Genomic DNA, 17171 nt, shown 5'->3' on the forward strand with positions numbered 1-17171 from the left:
TACAGGCAAGCCGATGAAACATTTGTGTGACGAAGTAATAGAAAGAGTTGAAAGGAAAGCTCTTAAATTAGAAAGTAGGCACCTCTCCATGGGAGGAAGACTGATGTTAATCAAGGGAGATGTCCAATCCGCAGGTTTATTTTATGTCCCTCTTCCATTGCTCAAAATTGGTGTTAGACAAACTGGAAAAACTTAGAGGGGATTTCCTATGGTAAGGAGCATTCGACAAACATAAATTCCATCTAATGAAATGGGGAGATGTATGCAAACCTTAGGATAAAGGAGGGCTGGCCTAAGGTCCTTGGAAACGACAAATAACGCTCTTCTTGGAAAATGGCTGTGGAGGTTCGTATTGGAGGAAGGTACTTTGTGGAAAGATATCACAGGGAGAAAAAAGAGCTTTAAGTAGGGGGATTGTGGACCTAGGCTCCATCAATATATAGAGCCTCATATCTATGGAAATCTGTAACTCAGCTAAAAGGCAAATTCACAGAGGGGGTGGCTTTCTCATTGGAGAATGGTGAAAGGATTTGTTTTTTGGAGGACATTTGGTTGGGCGATAAAATGTTGCAGGAAGCTTTTCTAAGGTTGGTGTGGATCTCCACTTCAGAAGATATTCTGGTTGCACAATGCTTTTCGATACTAGGAGATGACATAATCTGGGCTCCGCCATGTCATAGGAACCTCTAGTATGAAGAAACTGAAGATTGCGCCAATCTCTTAATGATTCTTAGCCAGGCAAAGCCAGCTGTTGGGGTCAACAACGATGCGCCCCCCCCTCCTCGGAAACTCATCTCATCACACTGCCCACGTTTGGTACTATGGGGTGCCTCCCAAGTTTGCGGTCTTGGCCTGGTTAATCGGGAAAAATAAAGCGTTGGGAGTTGGCAATCTTCATTGAAGGAATTGCCACTAACAAATGTGTGCATCATGTGTATGAAAGATGAGGAAACAGTGGACCATATATTTCTTCACTGCACTTTCACAAAGGAACTATGGGCCAGTTTCTTCTCCCTCTTTGGTATATTGTGGGTGGTTCCTAAGTCAGTAAGAATTTTCTTCAAGCTTGGCAGCCATCTGGAGATTGCTTTTTACCAGCGGGAATCTGGTCACGTTGGGAGGAAAGAAACAAACACTGTTTCAGAAACTGAACTGGTCGGGTTTTGGATTGTTTCAATAGGGCAAAATAGCTTGTTTGGTGGTGGGCTGTTGCCGTAAATATTGTAGATCCTAGCTTTTCCCTCCATTTCTCTGGTCAGCTTTTTAAATTTTCTGTATTTCATTCTATTAGATAAATAAATTATTGCCTTTCTAAAAATATAAATAAAAAAAGAAAGATATGTTTCTTTGGATTTTATCAATTTTCCACTCTTACACCATTCTTTTTATCATAAGCAAATTTCCTGCAGTCTGAGTACAGATATGCTTTCTTAGGATTTAAACCAAATTCCACTCTAATTCCATTCTTTTTGCCATATGCTGTTTGGATTGGTGGAATCCCCGGGAAAACCGTGGAAATGAAATGGATTTCCACTGATGTGATGTTTTCCCTTGTTTGTGAAAACAAAATTTATGTGAACATCGATTTCCATTTCCACAGATTTCCTTGAAAGCCAGCAATTGCCTTTTTCTCAAGAAAACTTGTTAAATCTAGATTTCCATAAATACAAGAGACATCTCTTACTTTTTGACTGTTGACCTTTTAACATTTCCATGGAAATTGCATGTGCTAAAACAAACAGGTTAACACGTATGCTTTTACATACATTTCCCTTTCCTTTGATGTGATATTTGGTTTTCTATATCCATAATTTTCTTTATACCAATCCAAAATAGGCAGTTTCAAGTACTTTGTTAGACTTAAGGTGTTTCAATTACCGATATATGGTGATTTTTATTTTTATGTTTTGCAGTAAATGCGTTGATGATGGTGTAATTCATTCTGTTGTCTTGTGATACTTTGTGTTTCTTTCATTCCATATGTTTATTGCTTTTTCAACTACAATTTTGTTTTGTCTAATTTGTAGATCCAGAGAAAAATTTTTGTTCTCTAGCTATGGGCACACTTGAGGAGAGAAGTACATGGCTTTATCAAGCGCGGAAGCTGGTGTCAATATGCTCATTTATTCTTGCTGAGTGTGACCACACCTCTCTGGCAAATCAAGAGAACGTTCTGCTTACTGCTTTAGCAATGCAGTTGATTGTTGCCTTAACCGATCCAAGGGGTTGGAAAAGCTTTAACAATGTGAACCATATAAATGCAGGCATTGCAGTAAAGAACTTGATAGAATTTATCGCGACTGGAAAAAGTGGTTTGTACAGTTCTGTTCGGAGATACATTATGAATTCTAATGGTCCCTTGCGAAGGAAAAGTGATGTTCTGACTGATGATCATTTCTTGATAACTGCAAGTGCAATAACGTTAGCTTTGCGTCCTTTCCATGTTGCGGATCTCAACATAAATGATGTTGGCCTCTCTGATGTTAAAGATGCTGCTGAACAGTACTGTACTTTTCTACTTACAGTTCCTTGGCTTTCTCAATGTGTACCAGCAGTTCTCTTACCTGCTTTTAAGCATGCGTCTGTGCTGTCACCTTGCCTTTTAACTCTACTGGTAAGGTTCATCAACACTGGATGAGGACATTTTAACATATTCCTCACAAGTTATGGATTTCGTACTTCAATATTTGGTGAATCTCATGGTCTTCTATTTCGTGGTTGGGTAGTATTCATTTTGATTCAAAGTTGATAATTGCCTAAGAGCTGGTTTAGTCATGGATAGCCCCACTTGGTAGCCTTAGTCATGGGGGCCCGTCACCGACTTTTATGAAACAAAGCATGCTATAGTATCTCTGTGGTAAATGCTAGTGCTCATGACAGCAATTCTGTAGTAACTAGCTGTGTTTAGAAACTCAATTAGGGTGATAGACCATTCAATGAAACAAAATTGGAAATAAGAGGTAGAGTACAAGAACGTATACTACTTTATTCTGCAAATCTAGTGAAGACTCAAGAAGAGGATCTTCAGACGGATTGGTAGAACTGGCAAAGGGCACATCACTGGGTGCTTCAATACTTCTCTTGGAACGTCTGGAGTATAGCTGCAATGGTGGAGGATTGGGATGTGACTCTGTGGCTTGCTTTCTTGGTAAATCCGTGTCCATCACCATGTGAAGGGTGGTAGAGTGTCACGCCCCAAGTTTTTGGAATACTGCAATGTCTTTCTATCATCGGAGAAATATGGAGTAGTTTCAAAAGAGGTGACATCCATGGACACACATCGTATTCGACTAATAGGATTATAACATTTATAGCCACACTGAGTATTTGAGTACCCTAGAAAAACACACTTTACAGCTTTGGATTCAAACTTATTAGAGACATGATCAAATTGATGTACAGAACATATGCCTCCAAAAATTTTAAGAGGAAGAAAAAAGGAAGTACACTGGGGATACAAGACAAACAAATGAGTTTGACCTCTTAATACTGAAGAGGGCATCCGATTTATAAGATAACATGCAGTTAAAACGGCATCACCCAAAAAACTCTTTGGAACCTTCATGTCTAGTTATAATGCCTTAGCTACTTCAAGCAAATGACGGTTTTTATGCTCAACAACTCCATTTTTCCACGGTGTGTGTGCACAAGATGTTTGATGAGTGATGCCATGAGGTAAGAAATATGAGTGAAAAAGATTTGATTTGTACTCCTTGGCATTTTCTGATCTTAGAACACACTTAGCATCAAATTGAGTTTGAATTTGAGGATGGAATTCTTTGAAACACATAAACACCTCAAAACGATCTTTCATCAAATATAACCATGTCATTTTAGAGCAATCATCCATAAAAATGACAAAATACTTTAAGTCAGATAAACTAGAAATATAAACGGGTCCCCAAACATTTGAATGTATCAAATAAAATGGTTTATCACTAACTTTATCTTCATGGGAAAGAAAAGACACTCTGTGATGCTTGCTTAACTCACAAGCTTCACATTTTAATTTAGACACATGGACAAAGACGGGACAAGATGCTTCAAATTAGCTAAGGATGGGTGCCCAAGCTTGGAATGCCATTAATGTGGAGAGATGTTAGCTTGCAATGCAGCTCCAGCTTCAGTCGTTTCATTCTTGAGATAGTAGAGTCCATTAGATTCATCCCCTCCACCAATCATCCTCCCCATCTTTAGATCGTGAAACTCACAATAAGAAGGGAAAAATTTGACAAAACAATTGAGGGATTTGGTTAGTTTACTTACAGATAATAAGCTCAATGGGAACTTTGGAATATACAAAACTGATGACAATGAAAGATTTGATGTAGGACATACAGAACCCTAACAAGATACACTAGTTGAAATGCCATCGGCCAGGGTAACAGATGAAATGGATGACTGGACTAACTTGGACAACAAATTACGCTTATCGGTCATATGATCGGAAGCACCAGAATCAATAATCCATGTAGTACACTCAGAAAATGTAAAACAAGATGTACCTGACTAAGCAAGGGTAACAGTGGAAGAATACGCATGAGTGTAATGATTTTTCAGAAGCTTGGTGTTCTCTTCTTTGGACATAGTGATTGTGTCACTTGAAGTACTAGGCTCAGCAGGATTGGCATGATTGGATATATAACCTTTTGAACTATCCTCCAGAGAGTTGACTTGATTAGCTTAGGCAAGCTTTCCATGGAGATCCCAACATGAATCAATATTATGATAGTTGAGGCCACAATGGTTGCAACGATGATCACAATGACCACAACTACCTCCAAATCTACCGCCTTGACCACAACCTCCTTCAAATCTACCGCCTCGACCATGGCCACCTTGAAATCCCCCATCACCTATGTCCGTTGTAGAAATAAAAGCCGAACGATTAGATGAAGTGGAACTTTAAGTAGACATGCCAACCATCCTCTGTACTTTGGCGAACGCTTTTGTCATTGAGGGAATTTCACTACCTCTAAGAATTTGGGACCTCATAGGCTCGAACCTAGGTCGAGGAGAATTTAGCAACATGAAATCCCTCCCTTTGCCTAAGCGTAACCTCAAAATCTGTGGACAATAGTTGATATACATTTAACTCTTCCCACATGCCGTGTAGAGCAGAATAATATTCTCCCCCACACTTTTATCTCCCTGTTGAAATGCAAATATATTCTGTAGGAGTTCATAAATATGTATTAAGTTTTTCTCACTGGAATACGTCTCCTTCAAGGTGTCCCGGACGTCTTTAGTAGTCTTGAGGAAGATAGCATTGGCACTGATATGCGATTCCACGCTATTCCACAACAATGCCCTAATTTGGGCATCCTTTGCCACCCAATCATCATAATCTGTTGTAGTGATATCAGGCTTGGGGGATGTCAAATATTTAACTTTCCTCTTTCCAATTAGAAAAAAGTCTACAGATGTGGCCCACTGTAGATAGTTCGTGCCATTCAATTTCATTGATGTTATTTGGAGGGGCACCAAATCCGATGACGAAATAAGCAGGATGGCAAGCTTTGGGCCTAGTTGTGGTCTTGGATTAAGTTGGGATTACATGCATATACTTATTGAGGTGCACTCATATGGTACGCATACCCCCACAACTTGTGGTCATACAGGGTCGTTGTGGGGCCGACGTCAATTGTGTATCTGAAACACCCCATCTATTAGATGTGCCCTTCGATGTTAGGCCATGGGGCCAATAATCAGTCCAAATGGAAACATAGGTGGGTCACACGATGAGGAACAGTTGGGAGGGAACGTGCAACCAATAAAACCTTCCGCAACGGTTTGCAAGGCCCACCTTGTTGTGTATATGGCATCTAATCCATTCATCAAACTCGCCCCACTAAGATGAAGGGACATAAAAGACTAGGTCATTTAGATCGAATACACAGTGACGTGGGCCCTACAACAGCCTGGTACCACCACAAGTGTTGTTGGGTATTGGTACCCTATGAGCACACTTTTTACTTATAAATTATAATAGATGTTATTATCAAATTAAAAAATGACATGTTGTTTATTATATTACTTCCATGATATTCGTGATTGTAATCTAATCATAGATATTTTGATTCTAGATAATCCATGGTGATTCCTGCAATGGTTGATTAATATAACAAAACCCTGTAGAATAAGAATTGAGGATTAGTGAAAGAATTTTATTTCCCAAATGCTTTAACACCAATATAGAAGTTAGAGAAAATCTAAAAACATGTTAGGTCCATACACAACATTCCTACCAAGAAATGGTGTGATACACTATTGAATGTGTCCAAAACTAAAAAAAACTGATAGATTCTTCTGTTTCCTAATTTGTTCTTCTTTTTATTTTTCCCCCCCAATTCTTCTGATATTTTTCAGAAGGTTAAAAAATCAGAAAAAAAGGTTTCAAGTGGGTCAATATTTAGAACCTTGTTTATCACTATCACTTGGACACTGGTAGCTTCAAATCATTTATTTGCATCATGCAGGTGGGTTTGTAGCAGTCCTCATTGTGTATGTGATTGTTGGTTCTTTCTTTGCTTTTCTTGTTTTGTGTCATGTGGGGGGACTTTGGGCAAGGGTTTTCATGGGGATTGTTATGGCTGGGGTGGGCGTGGGGGTTTGGAGAGTTCATATTTTAAAACCTGGACCGAACCTTGCCCAGTTTCTATCCAATTTGATCCAGCTGCTGGCCCAAGTGGTGATTTGTGATGTCTGTCTGATGTATAAATAAAGAGTGTGACGAATGATACAATATAGCATTGTGGCAGAGTTGAGAAATGTCTCCTGACTAAGAGGAGGTCACAATAGTTTTAATCCCTCACACATCTTAACTTTTTTGGATTTTGAAAAAAAGGGGAGAAAGTGAACGTTGACCCATCCAGTCCATCTGGACTAAGTGGTTGACCTGGACCACTGAAGTTACCCGGCGGTCCTAATGGTTCTTCTCCTTGGATTTCTTGTGACCTGACCTGTTTCTGTGGCTGGTTTTGGTCCAAACCAGTCAACTTGCCCTGACCAGTCTAGGTTTTAAAACATTATTCTATCAGTCATTGCAGTAGTCAGGGTTCTCATATCACATGTATTGTTTCATCTTTCTCGAATGATTTCATGACTTATGTGTTATGAGACTTATGAGTAGTTCATTTGCTTGATTCATATCTTTTTTGCCTAAACTTTTAGCCAAAGTATTACAGTCAAAGTTGTGGAAACTGATCAATATGGCAGGTGGTGGCAGATTTCAAAGGAGAGAATCTTTGTCGAGATGTCCAAATTGGATCAGTCAAAGTTTTGCAGTTCTTGTCCCAACCTGATTCCATCCTCTGGGTGGGCTCTTGCGAACATTATAAACTTGGCAACAGAGTACGATAACGGTTCTGGAGATTCCGGACGTTTTGTTCAAGGCCTAGATTGCCGAGTATATGTTCATTCAGTAATCACCATTTCAGAGAACTTACTGTGTTGGCTTGAGAATTGTGGCTGCCCAAGGAATGAGGAGAATGATGAATACATTGGTAATGATGAATCTTCTATAGAAACTGCTGATCCAGATATTCTGGAGAAGACGGCATCTTTGGGATCTTTAAAGGTGTCTTACATAGAAGCTTTCAAGCCTGTTTATCAGCAATGGCATCTTATGAAGCTTCTGGCCATGGCCAAGAAAGACTTTTCCATGCCAGAGGCTGATACTTCTGCTGCAAATCCGAGCTTTGAATATTGTGGCAAGTTGGAACTGATTGATATTGCATTTTTCTATTCATGTATGCTGCGGATATTTTCTTCCTTCAATCCAATGGGTGGGTCAATGCCTACACTTAACATGCTATCTTTCACTCCTGGATTTCTGGTTGAGCTTTGGAGAGTTCTGGAAGGCTCTTTCTTGTGTCAAGAAGATCATGTTGGTAATGATGATAAACTGTGCAAGAATGGAATTTCTGGTAGTCACAATGATATAGTCATGGAGAAAAAGCAAGGAAGGGTCGCGAAGGATGCAGGAAATAAATGGACAAGTGTCTTGCAAAAGATTACTGGAAAATCATGTAATGATGTGGACTATGTCCAGTCTACCAACAGCCCACTTGGGCCCAGCCTGGATGATGGGGACGCTTGTGATTCGTGGGACGTTGAACCTTTGAGGCGAGGTTCCCAAGGTATTTCTAAAGAAATTTCATGTCTGCTGCATTTGTTCTGTGCGACGTATGCACACTTGCTGTTGGTTCTTGATGACATAGAGTTCTATGAGAAACAGGTATACTGATGCTATCTAGCTTCCTGGATTTCAAATCTTTCAGCTGTTTCTGAATGTTATTGTCCATTCCTTGATGTGACTTAGGTTCCCTTTATGCTGGAGCAGCAGCGGAGGATTGCATCGGTGCTTAATACATTGGTTTATAATGGATTTTCTCATAACAATGGACATCATAACAAACCTTTAATGGATGCTGCAGTCAGGTGTCTCCATTTGTTATATGAAAGAGATTGTAGGCACAGGTTCAGTCCTCCTTCTTTGTGGATTGCACCTGCCAGAAAAGGACGGCCTCCAATTGCAGCAGCAGCGAGAGCTCATGAAGCTGTAACAGCTAACCTGAGATCTGCGGATGCTTTAACTAGTCCAAGTATGGGCTCTGTCATCACAACTACTCCACATGTATTTCCATTTGAAGAGAGGTAATTATTAACCAAGAAATTTTGAAGGATCCTTCATATCTGGGCAAGCTAACTGCTCAGATGTATTTATTTGATAGACTACATCTGTTGCGCTATTTTCCACTGATTCCAAATATGAATCTGGTTCATTTCACTGCTCATGACTTTTGCAGTGGATGCACAATATCTTCTTCAACATTTGTTTTATTATCAGCTGCTCATGAGTAAAATCATGAATCCTCTATTATAAATGCCACATGATAGAGGAGAAATTGGAGGGAAAACAAAGGCTGTTTTCTTGTCAAAAAAGAAAAGAAGAAGTAACTGTCCAGAATTATAGAAATAAGTAGGCATGCCAATTTACTAGCAGAAGCACCAATTGTAGCATTCTTAGGATCCCTCTTTGTGGCGTATCTACTTGCTGCTGGGAGGAGTTTCCTTCACAAGGGTCTACGTGCCTATGCTTCTTTTAGATTGGGGATTCCAATAGAGTGATTCCAAATCTATCTGAATGTTGAAGGACGAATGAGATTGAGTGTGCAATAGGAGATTGAAGTTCAAATCATAAGCTTGGAGTGGCGACACTTTCACTGTTTTTGTTGAATGTTTTCTGGAAGAGCGGGATGTTTTGGAGTTTCTCCGGCACTTCAGACAGTTTGGAATTACGATTGATGTCACCATTCCAGTGGAGCAGGATATGAGGTATGAGTGTGGTTTCACTTTTGTTAGATTTGAACAAAGGAGGCAAACACGTTGATGAAGGTTTGGGCAGGTCGATTATCGGGTCCCAAAACTCATCGTAGCCTTTCAAAATATGGTCTAGTAGCACTCTGGCAGGCCAATAGCATGTACTTGAACTTGTCAACTCATCAATGAAGGCAAGGTCATGGTACCAAATAAGGGGAAATCAACCCTCAGTCTGAAGGGGTTTTGTTCCTTTAGATACATAGTTTTGTCTTCTATGCTTGGAGCCAGAGAACTTGCACCCTGAAGGGTGGCCAACCCTTCTGTGAGTTGTCGACTGGCGGCTCAAGTGCTAACAGACGCTGGAAGATCCTGCATTGTTCTTTCATTCTTACCATCAGGTCAGCATCCCTCTCGAATTTGGAGGTGTGCCACTGGATGGGGTGGAAGTGGGACCTCCTTGACCACATGTTCTTCATTAGATCCAAATCTAGAGGGATCTGTTTTCACGTGGTACAACCTCACATCAACTTGGGACAGTTTCTGCAAGGAAGGCATATTAATATGGAGGGCCTGATTTGTGAAATTTGATGATGGGAAGTGTTTGAGATTGGGGGGAGAAGTTGTATGTTCTAGGTTGTTTAGCGTTCTGCCTGGAAGCATGGTCAATGGAGGTCTTGATGGTGGTTGGATCTCGCATCGGGGTGGTGGAAGAGGTTGACATGATGACTAAATCGTAGGAAGAACTTCAATATGCTCACGTCAAAATCCAAAAGAAAAGGTCGGTTACAGCCCCTTCCCAGGTCGAGCTTCTCGTGGAGTTATTCCAAGTAATGGTGCTCCAAATAGTGTCAGAGTGACTATACCTTTAGATCTGTTGGAGGTTTGGCTGAAGGTGGTTGATACCCAGCTGCTCCTAGTGGCAATGGTGATGGTGTAGTGGTAGAGAGGTACACCACTTTCGGTGTCCATAGACCATTGGGTGCCTATCCGGAGGTGGACAAGTTTTGGGAAGTGAGTAGTGTGCAGGAAGGGAGGTCGGCCTTGACCATTGGGATTCCTGTGACACAGGCTAAATCCCGTTACAATTCAAATTTAAATCATCCCTTGTTGCATGTTGGGGTTGTTGACAGTTGTTCTCTGCCATTAAAGAGAGAATGCTATAGAGGTATTTTTGAACATCTCCAGGGGCAGATTCATAGAAAAGTTGAGGGGAAAAGGCGCAATTTCCTACTGTAGCGAGTATGATGTTGTGAGGAACAATGTGGCCAAAAGTGTCATTGTAACACAAATCGTAATGGGGTCGAATCATATCCAATGGAAAATCGTATTTTAAATCATTAATTTTTTAAAAATAATTTCTTAAAAAGTTGAAACAAGTTTCTCTCAGTTGACAATCTTTGGAAAAGGAGAATGGCAATTACCAACTTGTGCCTCATGTGCTTGCAAAAATTAGGAGATGGTAGTTCATCTTTTCATTGGTTGGCTGTTTGCTAGCGAGTTGTGGTCCAAGATTCTGTTGGTCTTTGTTATGATGCGGGTAATGCTAGGTTTGATTGAAAGTGCCTTCCTTGCTTGTCATGGGGCTGGGAAGGGAAGGAGAGGTAGGATGCTTTGGAGATTTACCCTCTTGGCTTGCATTTGGGTCTTGTGGGGCAAAAGGAACAATAGGTGCTTTTGATGTAATAGTGTGAGCCTCTAATGTAAGGGCTCTCATGGACTGATTTGCCATCTTCTTCTTGGGTGGCTTTGTGAATAGTGAGGCTTTTGCCTCTTTCTTAATAAAGTATTATCATTATTGTTTAAAAAAAAGAAAATATAGATAAATCAGAAAAATTAAAAAGCTCATCAATCATCCATTTCCCATCAACATGCACCAAGAAAAGCAATACATATAATGATATCAATTAAGAACATGTTTACGGTATACATGTCATGATAATAATGGATTCTTGTCTCTTTACTCCTTTTTGTCTTTTAAGAAATTTACCTCAAAAACCGTACATTAATCCTTAATAGTTTTGTTTGTTTGTACCTTTCTTGATTGTGGAGTCATGTTGGAAAAAGTGACATTCAATTCCGTTGACTGATATGATATCCTGATTTCTTTGTTTTGGGTTTGTGAGTATTAGAATCCCCATTTCCCTTCTCTTTCCCTCTCTCAAGAGACCAAAATGAGGAATTTTTGATAGGAGAGGGCATTTTACACGTTTTAAAAGCAGAAGGGTTTAAGAAAAAAGGAAGAACAAAAAATGAAAAATTGGATTTTTAAGTAAATTTGGGCCCCATTTACATAAGCATTATTATCAATTCATATGATTTGAAAGGTACACGTACACCCATATGATACTATAACAGTCGTACAATTCGTATTGTGAATTGTATGATTCTGATAACCAATTGGATTTTTAAGTAAATTTGGGCCCCATTTACATAAGCATTATTATCAAATCATTTGATTTGAAAGGTACACCCATATGATACAATAACAGTCATAATTCGTATTGTGAATCGTATGATTCTGATAACTATGCTGAGGAATAATATATCCGATAGGTGTATAAAGCCTACTTGTGACGCAGGACAACCCTAATTATGATGCATGCTCATGGAGATAATTAAACAGCGGAAATAAAAGGAATAAATGATCTAAAATTCTAACAGTAATCATCATAACTGAGAAAATCATAAAGGAAACATGCAATGGATCGGGCCATCACTACAACCATGGGTTATGGAATTCAATTACTACTTAGGTTGGATCCGGCGAGGGATGAGACCTCCCGATCTTGCATGGTCACACCCAATCGATCAATGAAGATCACTAGTCCGAAGAACCAAGAAGTTTCTCGGATTAGGGATTTGAGAATTTGGTGATTTAGGGTTTAGATCGGTTCTCAAGATTTTGATCGAAGAAGAATTAGCCAAAACTGAAAAATAAAAGGAAGAAAATTATTACCTTGAAGAAGTTGGAGGGACACAAGAAGAAATTAGAAGAAGAAGATCAAGGGGAGAGAAGAAGCACCATTAGGGAGAAGAGAGGAAGGAGGCAACCAAAGGGTTTGCTTTTCATTAATCAATAGTTGAAATTCGAGTTTAGGGCTTTACCCCACTTAAATAAGCAAATAAAGACATAAAATTACTAAAATACCCCTAGGATAAGCAAATAAAGATATGAAATTACTAAAAGACCCCTAAGTCAAAAACGCTCAAATAACATAAGTATGGGAAAGTTTGGGCGCTTGGTCTTCTTTCTCCAATCTTCCTTCACATGTGTCTTCCCTAAGTAGGGTCTTCTATATGTCCAATCACATGTGAAAGGTCTTCAGCTCCTCAATAATCGCCTATCCACAAGGATGGCACTTGTGGTTGAGGCTTTCTTCGTTGGTACACCTTGAATGCACTTGTGTCCGCATCAATTCCCCTCGGGTGAGAAAAACTCGACTCCGACGAGTTGAAACTTTTGTAGCGCTCGAGTAAATGCGGATCAATACCTGCGATCGTGCGAGCACGTAGATTGACGATGTTTTGTTTTTCAATTTGACAAGATACCTTTGGAAACCCCCATCTATCGTGCAAACTATCTCGTAATCCAATATTTCATCAATTACTTCTTAATGGCCAATGGGTGGAAGGGGTTGGGTAGCAAACTCAGAAAAAGGCCATGAAAGGGACGATGTATCAACAATGGGAGTATGGGCACGGACTAGACCTTCCACATTAAAAGTTGGATTAATGCTCATTTCAGGTGGAAGGTCAACCCGATACGTGTTGGACCCAACCTTTTGTAATATCTTGAATGGTCTAGCACTATTACAAAAGGTTGGGTCCAACGCGTATCGGGTTGACCTTCCACCTGAAATGAGTATTAATCCAACTTTTAATGTGGAAGATCTAGTCCATGCCCATACTCCCATTGTTGATACATCGTCCCTTTCATGACCTTTTTCTGAGTTTGCTACCAACCCCTTCCACCCCCTCCTCCACCCATTGCCCATAAAGAAGTAATTGAGGAAATCTTGGATGACGAGATAGTATCCACGAGAGATGGGGGTTTCCAAAGGTATCTTGTCAAGTGAAAACACAAACCATCGTCTGAATCTACGTGGCTGTCGGGCGACGTATTGCAGGGTATTGATCCAAAGTACAAAAGTTTCAACTCGTCGGAGTCGAGTTTTTCTCACCCGAGGGGAATTGATGCGGACACAAGTGCATTCAAGGTGTACCAATGAAGAAAGCGCCAACCACAAGTACCGTCCTTGTGGATAAGCGATTGTTGAGGAGCTGAAGACCTTTCACATGTGATTGGACATATAGAAGACCCCACTTAGGGAAGACACATGTGAAGGAAGATTGGAGAAAGAAGACCAAGCACCCAAACTTTCCCATACTTATGTTATTTGCGCGTTTTTGACTTAGTTAGGGGTCTTTTAGTAATTTCATATCTTTATTTGCTTATCCTAGGGGTATTTTAGTAATTTTATGTCTTTATTTGCTTATTTAAATGGGGTAAAGTCCTAAACTCGAATTTCAACTATTGATTAATGAAAAGCAAACCCTTTGGTTGCCTCATTCCTCTCTTGTCCCTAATGGTGCTTCTTCTCCCCTTGATCTTCTTCTTCTAATTTCTTCTTGTGTCCCTCCAACTTCTTCAAGGTAACAATTTTCTTCCTTTTATTTTCCAGTTTTGACTAATTCTTCTTCGATCAAAATCTTGAGAACCGATCTAAACCCTAAATCACCAAATTCTCAAATCCCTAATCTGAGAAACTTCTTGGTTCTTCGGACTAGTGATCTTCATTGATCGATTGGGTGTGACCATGCAAGATCGGGAGGTCTCATCCCTCGCCGGATCCAACCTAAGTAGTAATTGAATTCCATAACCCATGGTTGTAGTGATGGCCCGATCCATTGCATGTTTCCTTTATGATTTTCTCAGTTATGATGATTACTGTTAGAATTTTAGATCATTTATTCCTTTTATTTCAGATGATAATTAGGGCTGTCCTGCGTCAAATTTGGTATCAAAGCCTAGGCTTGCATGGTTTTTGTCTAGATCGGGTTATCAAATTAGGGTTTTGATTTTTAGGTTTAACTTAGGAAAGTTCCAGGTTTAGAAAGTTTTCAATTTTAGAAACTTTCCAATTTTAGAAAGTTCCTAATCTGGAAAATTTCCAGATTTGAGTTGTTTCCTGTTTCAACTTAATTGTGTCAGTTCATAGTAGTTTTGCATTCATCGCATTCATCTTGAAAGTCATAACACCTAGTAGTCTAGTTAGGTAGAGTTTGGTTCAAGTCTTCATTGTATGCCCACGAGAAGAGGTAGAGGTTTCGGACTTCAACCTACCATGAATAACAAACAGTTATCTGAGCAACTTGCTCAATTGATACAAAAGATAACCGCTTTAGAAGCGGGTCAAAGGCGTGAGTTTGCCCGCCTTGAGAACTAAATTACCACTACCATGACTAAGGTAGAGCAACTAGAAGCGTCCCAAAAGGAAAACCCCGCTGTAGGGGAAGATGCGCACTCCCAAGTGGAAGGAATCATTGAAGAACGCGCTGCCACACGTGGTGGTAGTGAGGATAGAGATCGTAGTAACGGTCGTGGTGTGGTGCGAGAGGCACGAGCCACATGTGGTTAGAAGCATCATTAGGGAGAAGAGAGGAAGGAGGCAACCAAAGGGTTTGCTTTTCATTAATCAATAGTTGAAATTCGAGTTTAGGGCTTTACCCCACTTAAATAAGCAAATAAAGACATGGTATCAAAGCCTAGGCTTGCATGGTTTTTGTCTAGATCGAGTTAAGTCAAAAAGACCCCTAACTAAGTCAAAAATGCGCAAATAACATAAGTATGGGAAAGTTTGGGCGCTCGGTCTTCTTTCTCCAATCTTCCTTCACATGTGTCTTCCCTAAGTGGGGTCTTCTATATGTCCAATCACATGTGAAAGGTCTTCAGCTCCTCAATAATCGCCTATCCACAAGGACGGCACTCGTGGTTGGCGCTTTCTTCGTTGGTACACCTTGAATGCACTTGTGTCCGCATCAACTTGTCTCTCCTATTCGATGCAGAATACCAGGTGAGAAGGAGATATATCCACGTACCCCCCTTTAGACCCTTAGCTTTCTGTGCGAGGACGATTGTTCAATAGGCTCTGATAAGTGTGACTCCCAAGATTCTGCATCTGAAGCTTCTTTGTTCTTGGCCTATGAGGGAGAGGGCTTTATCTAGGGCTTAGCCTCTCCACTTGCAGTTAGGCAAGCCTCAACTCGTGTCAAGATGTGGTGGGAGTTCGGATAAATATTTTCCCAGTGCTCCCTTTGTGGTTGACGTCAATTGAAATTGAGACTAGTTGGTTGAAAATGCGGAGCCTTGTGAAACTCCCCCATTAGTGATGACTAGTTTTGCTCATAGGACGTATGAAAGGCTACATCCCTGCTGGCTTGCACCTAAACCTTTCTTGGTGCTCTACAGGCTGAAGTCGTTATGTAGCAGGCATTGAGGCATTTGAAAAGTGCTATGCTGCCCTGTCTTGAATCTGGTTCCAAGGTGAGGGAAAGGTTGATCTTTGAAGCTAGAGTTCAGGTTAGTAAGTTAATGGTGTCACTTTTAGCAATTCTGATGATTACTATGCAATTTTAGGCTTTCTAGAGGAAAGGGAGTTGAATATTGTACGATGAGATACTCGTGCCTACTGTCAATTCCCACCATGACTGGAAGATAGTCCAACTATCTTTGGCCTTTTAATGTGGCGCATTTTTCTCCCTTGAATGTGGCTAACTGTTGAACTTTTTTTATGGAAAAAGTATGCCAAGTTGGCACCGCTGCATGCATGCCAAGTGGCATGTGTGAGATGGGCCAATAATCAAGATGGGTTAATAGGCAATGTAAAATGACAAAATGGGCCATGTATCCAGATGCTATTTAGGCAAATATCTACCTAGTCATGTAATGTTTCCATGAAAATATGTTAGTCAAACAAAGAGAAATGGAAATTAACATCAATTTCCATGAAAATCTTTTTGTGAGAAGAAAGAGTAGAAATATAGTTTCCTTTCCACCCCATTTCTGGAAATTATCATTTGCTCTTTCTTTCTTTCTTTCTTTTCTTTTCTTTTCTTTTTTATTATTATTATTATTATTATTATTATTTTATTTATTTATTTATTTATTATTATTATTATTATTATTATTATTATTCACTTCTCCATGGGAAGCCATTTGAAGGTGGTATCCATTTGAAGGTGATACCATCAAGCGTCGGTCTCAACACCTTTCAGATTTAACATTGAAGTCAACGATTTCACTTTTCTAGATGAACAATTTGTGAATATGATTGGTTCTATGTCTTCTATTCAAAATCATGTAAAAAAGGATGTGCTTTTGTCCTCCTTCGAGCCCTAGGTTTCCACCTCCATTCAGATTTTTCCCTATTTTAAAAAACTTGGTTATACCTCCCTCTCCTACTGTCTTGGTTCATCAATCTGGGCAGCTTCTTCTTCTCCATCAATACTCTCAATTGAATTCAGTATTTCTTCTTTTGTTCTGATCATCAGCCCCGGACTTGGATTTTCTTGAATCCTTCAGCTTTTACTTTTTACAATGGAGCATCCATAATTCTGGTTTCTACTTTCGCAGCCACTGGAACTCCTGCAATCTTGCAACCTTTATGAATTGTACAAGAATATGTCTGCAAATGTTAGACAATTCATTAGTTATGATAACTTTTTGGTTGATCTCGCTACCTATAGCTGAGTAGTTAGCCTAAGACTTTTGACATTGGAGGTGTTTATCTCATTGCAAGTCCTCTCTATATTTTCTTGCTGAAAAGGTGGTTTTTCTCACGTCGCTA

At 39.9% G+C, this 17171-nt stretch overlaps 1 protein-coding gene across 7 annotated transcripts in view; it reads left to right on the forward strand.

The window, feature by feature from the left end:
* The window catches only part of LOC131253195 (E3 ubiquitin-protein ligase UPL7), a 104460-nt gene that overhangs the window by 41555 nt on the left and 45734 nt on the right, over nt 1-17171 (forward strand). For 4 of the 7 annotated variants that reach the window (XR_009175020.1, XM_058254084.1, XM_058254094.1 and 1 more), the window contains 3 exons: nt 2028-2614; nt 7229-8239; nt 8324-8658. Coding sequence is in view for 6 of the 7 variants with exons in the window: in XM_058254084.1 (XP_058110067.1) it covers nt 2028-2614; nt 7229-8239; nt 8324-8658 (1933 nt within the window). In the remaining variant the exon portion in view is untranslated. The remainder of the gene's footprint in view (nt 1-2027; nt 2615-7228; nt 8240-8323; nt 8659-17171) is intronic. The other 3 variants (XM_058254099.1, XM_058254104.1, XM_058254122.1) reach the window with 1 other exon arrangement.

This window comes from Magnolia sinica, chromosome 1 (genome assembly GCF_029962835.1).
Source record: "Magnolia sinica isolate HGM2019 chromosome 1, MsV1, whole genome shotgun sequence".
NCBI lineage: Eukaryota > Viridiplantae > Streptophyta > Magnoliopsida > Magnoliales > Magnoliaceae > Magnolia > Magnolia sinica.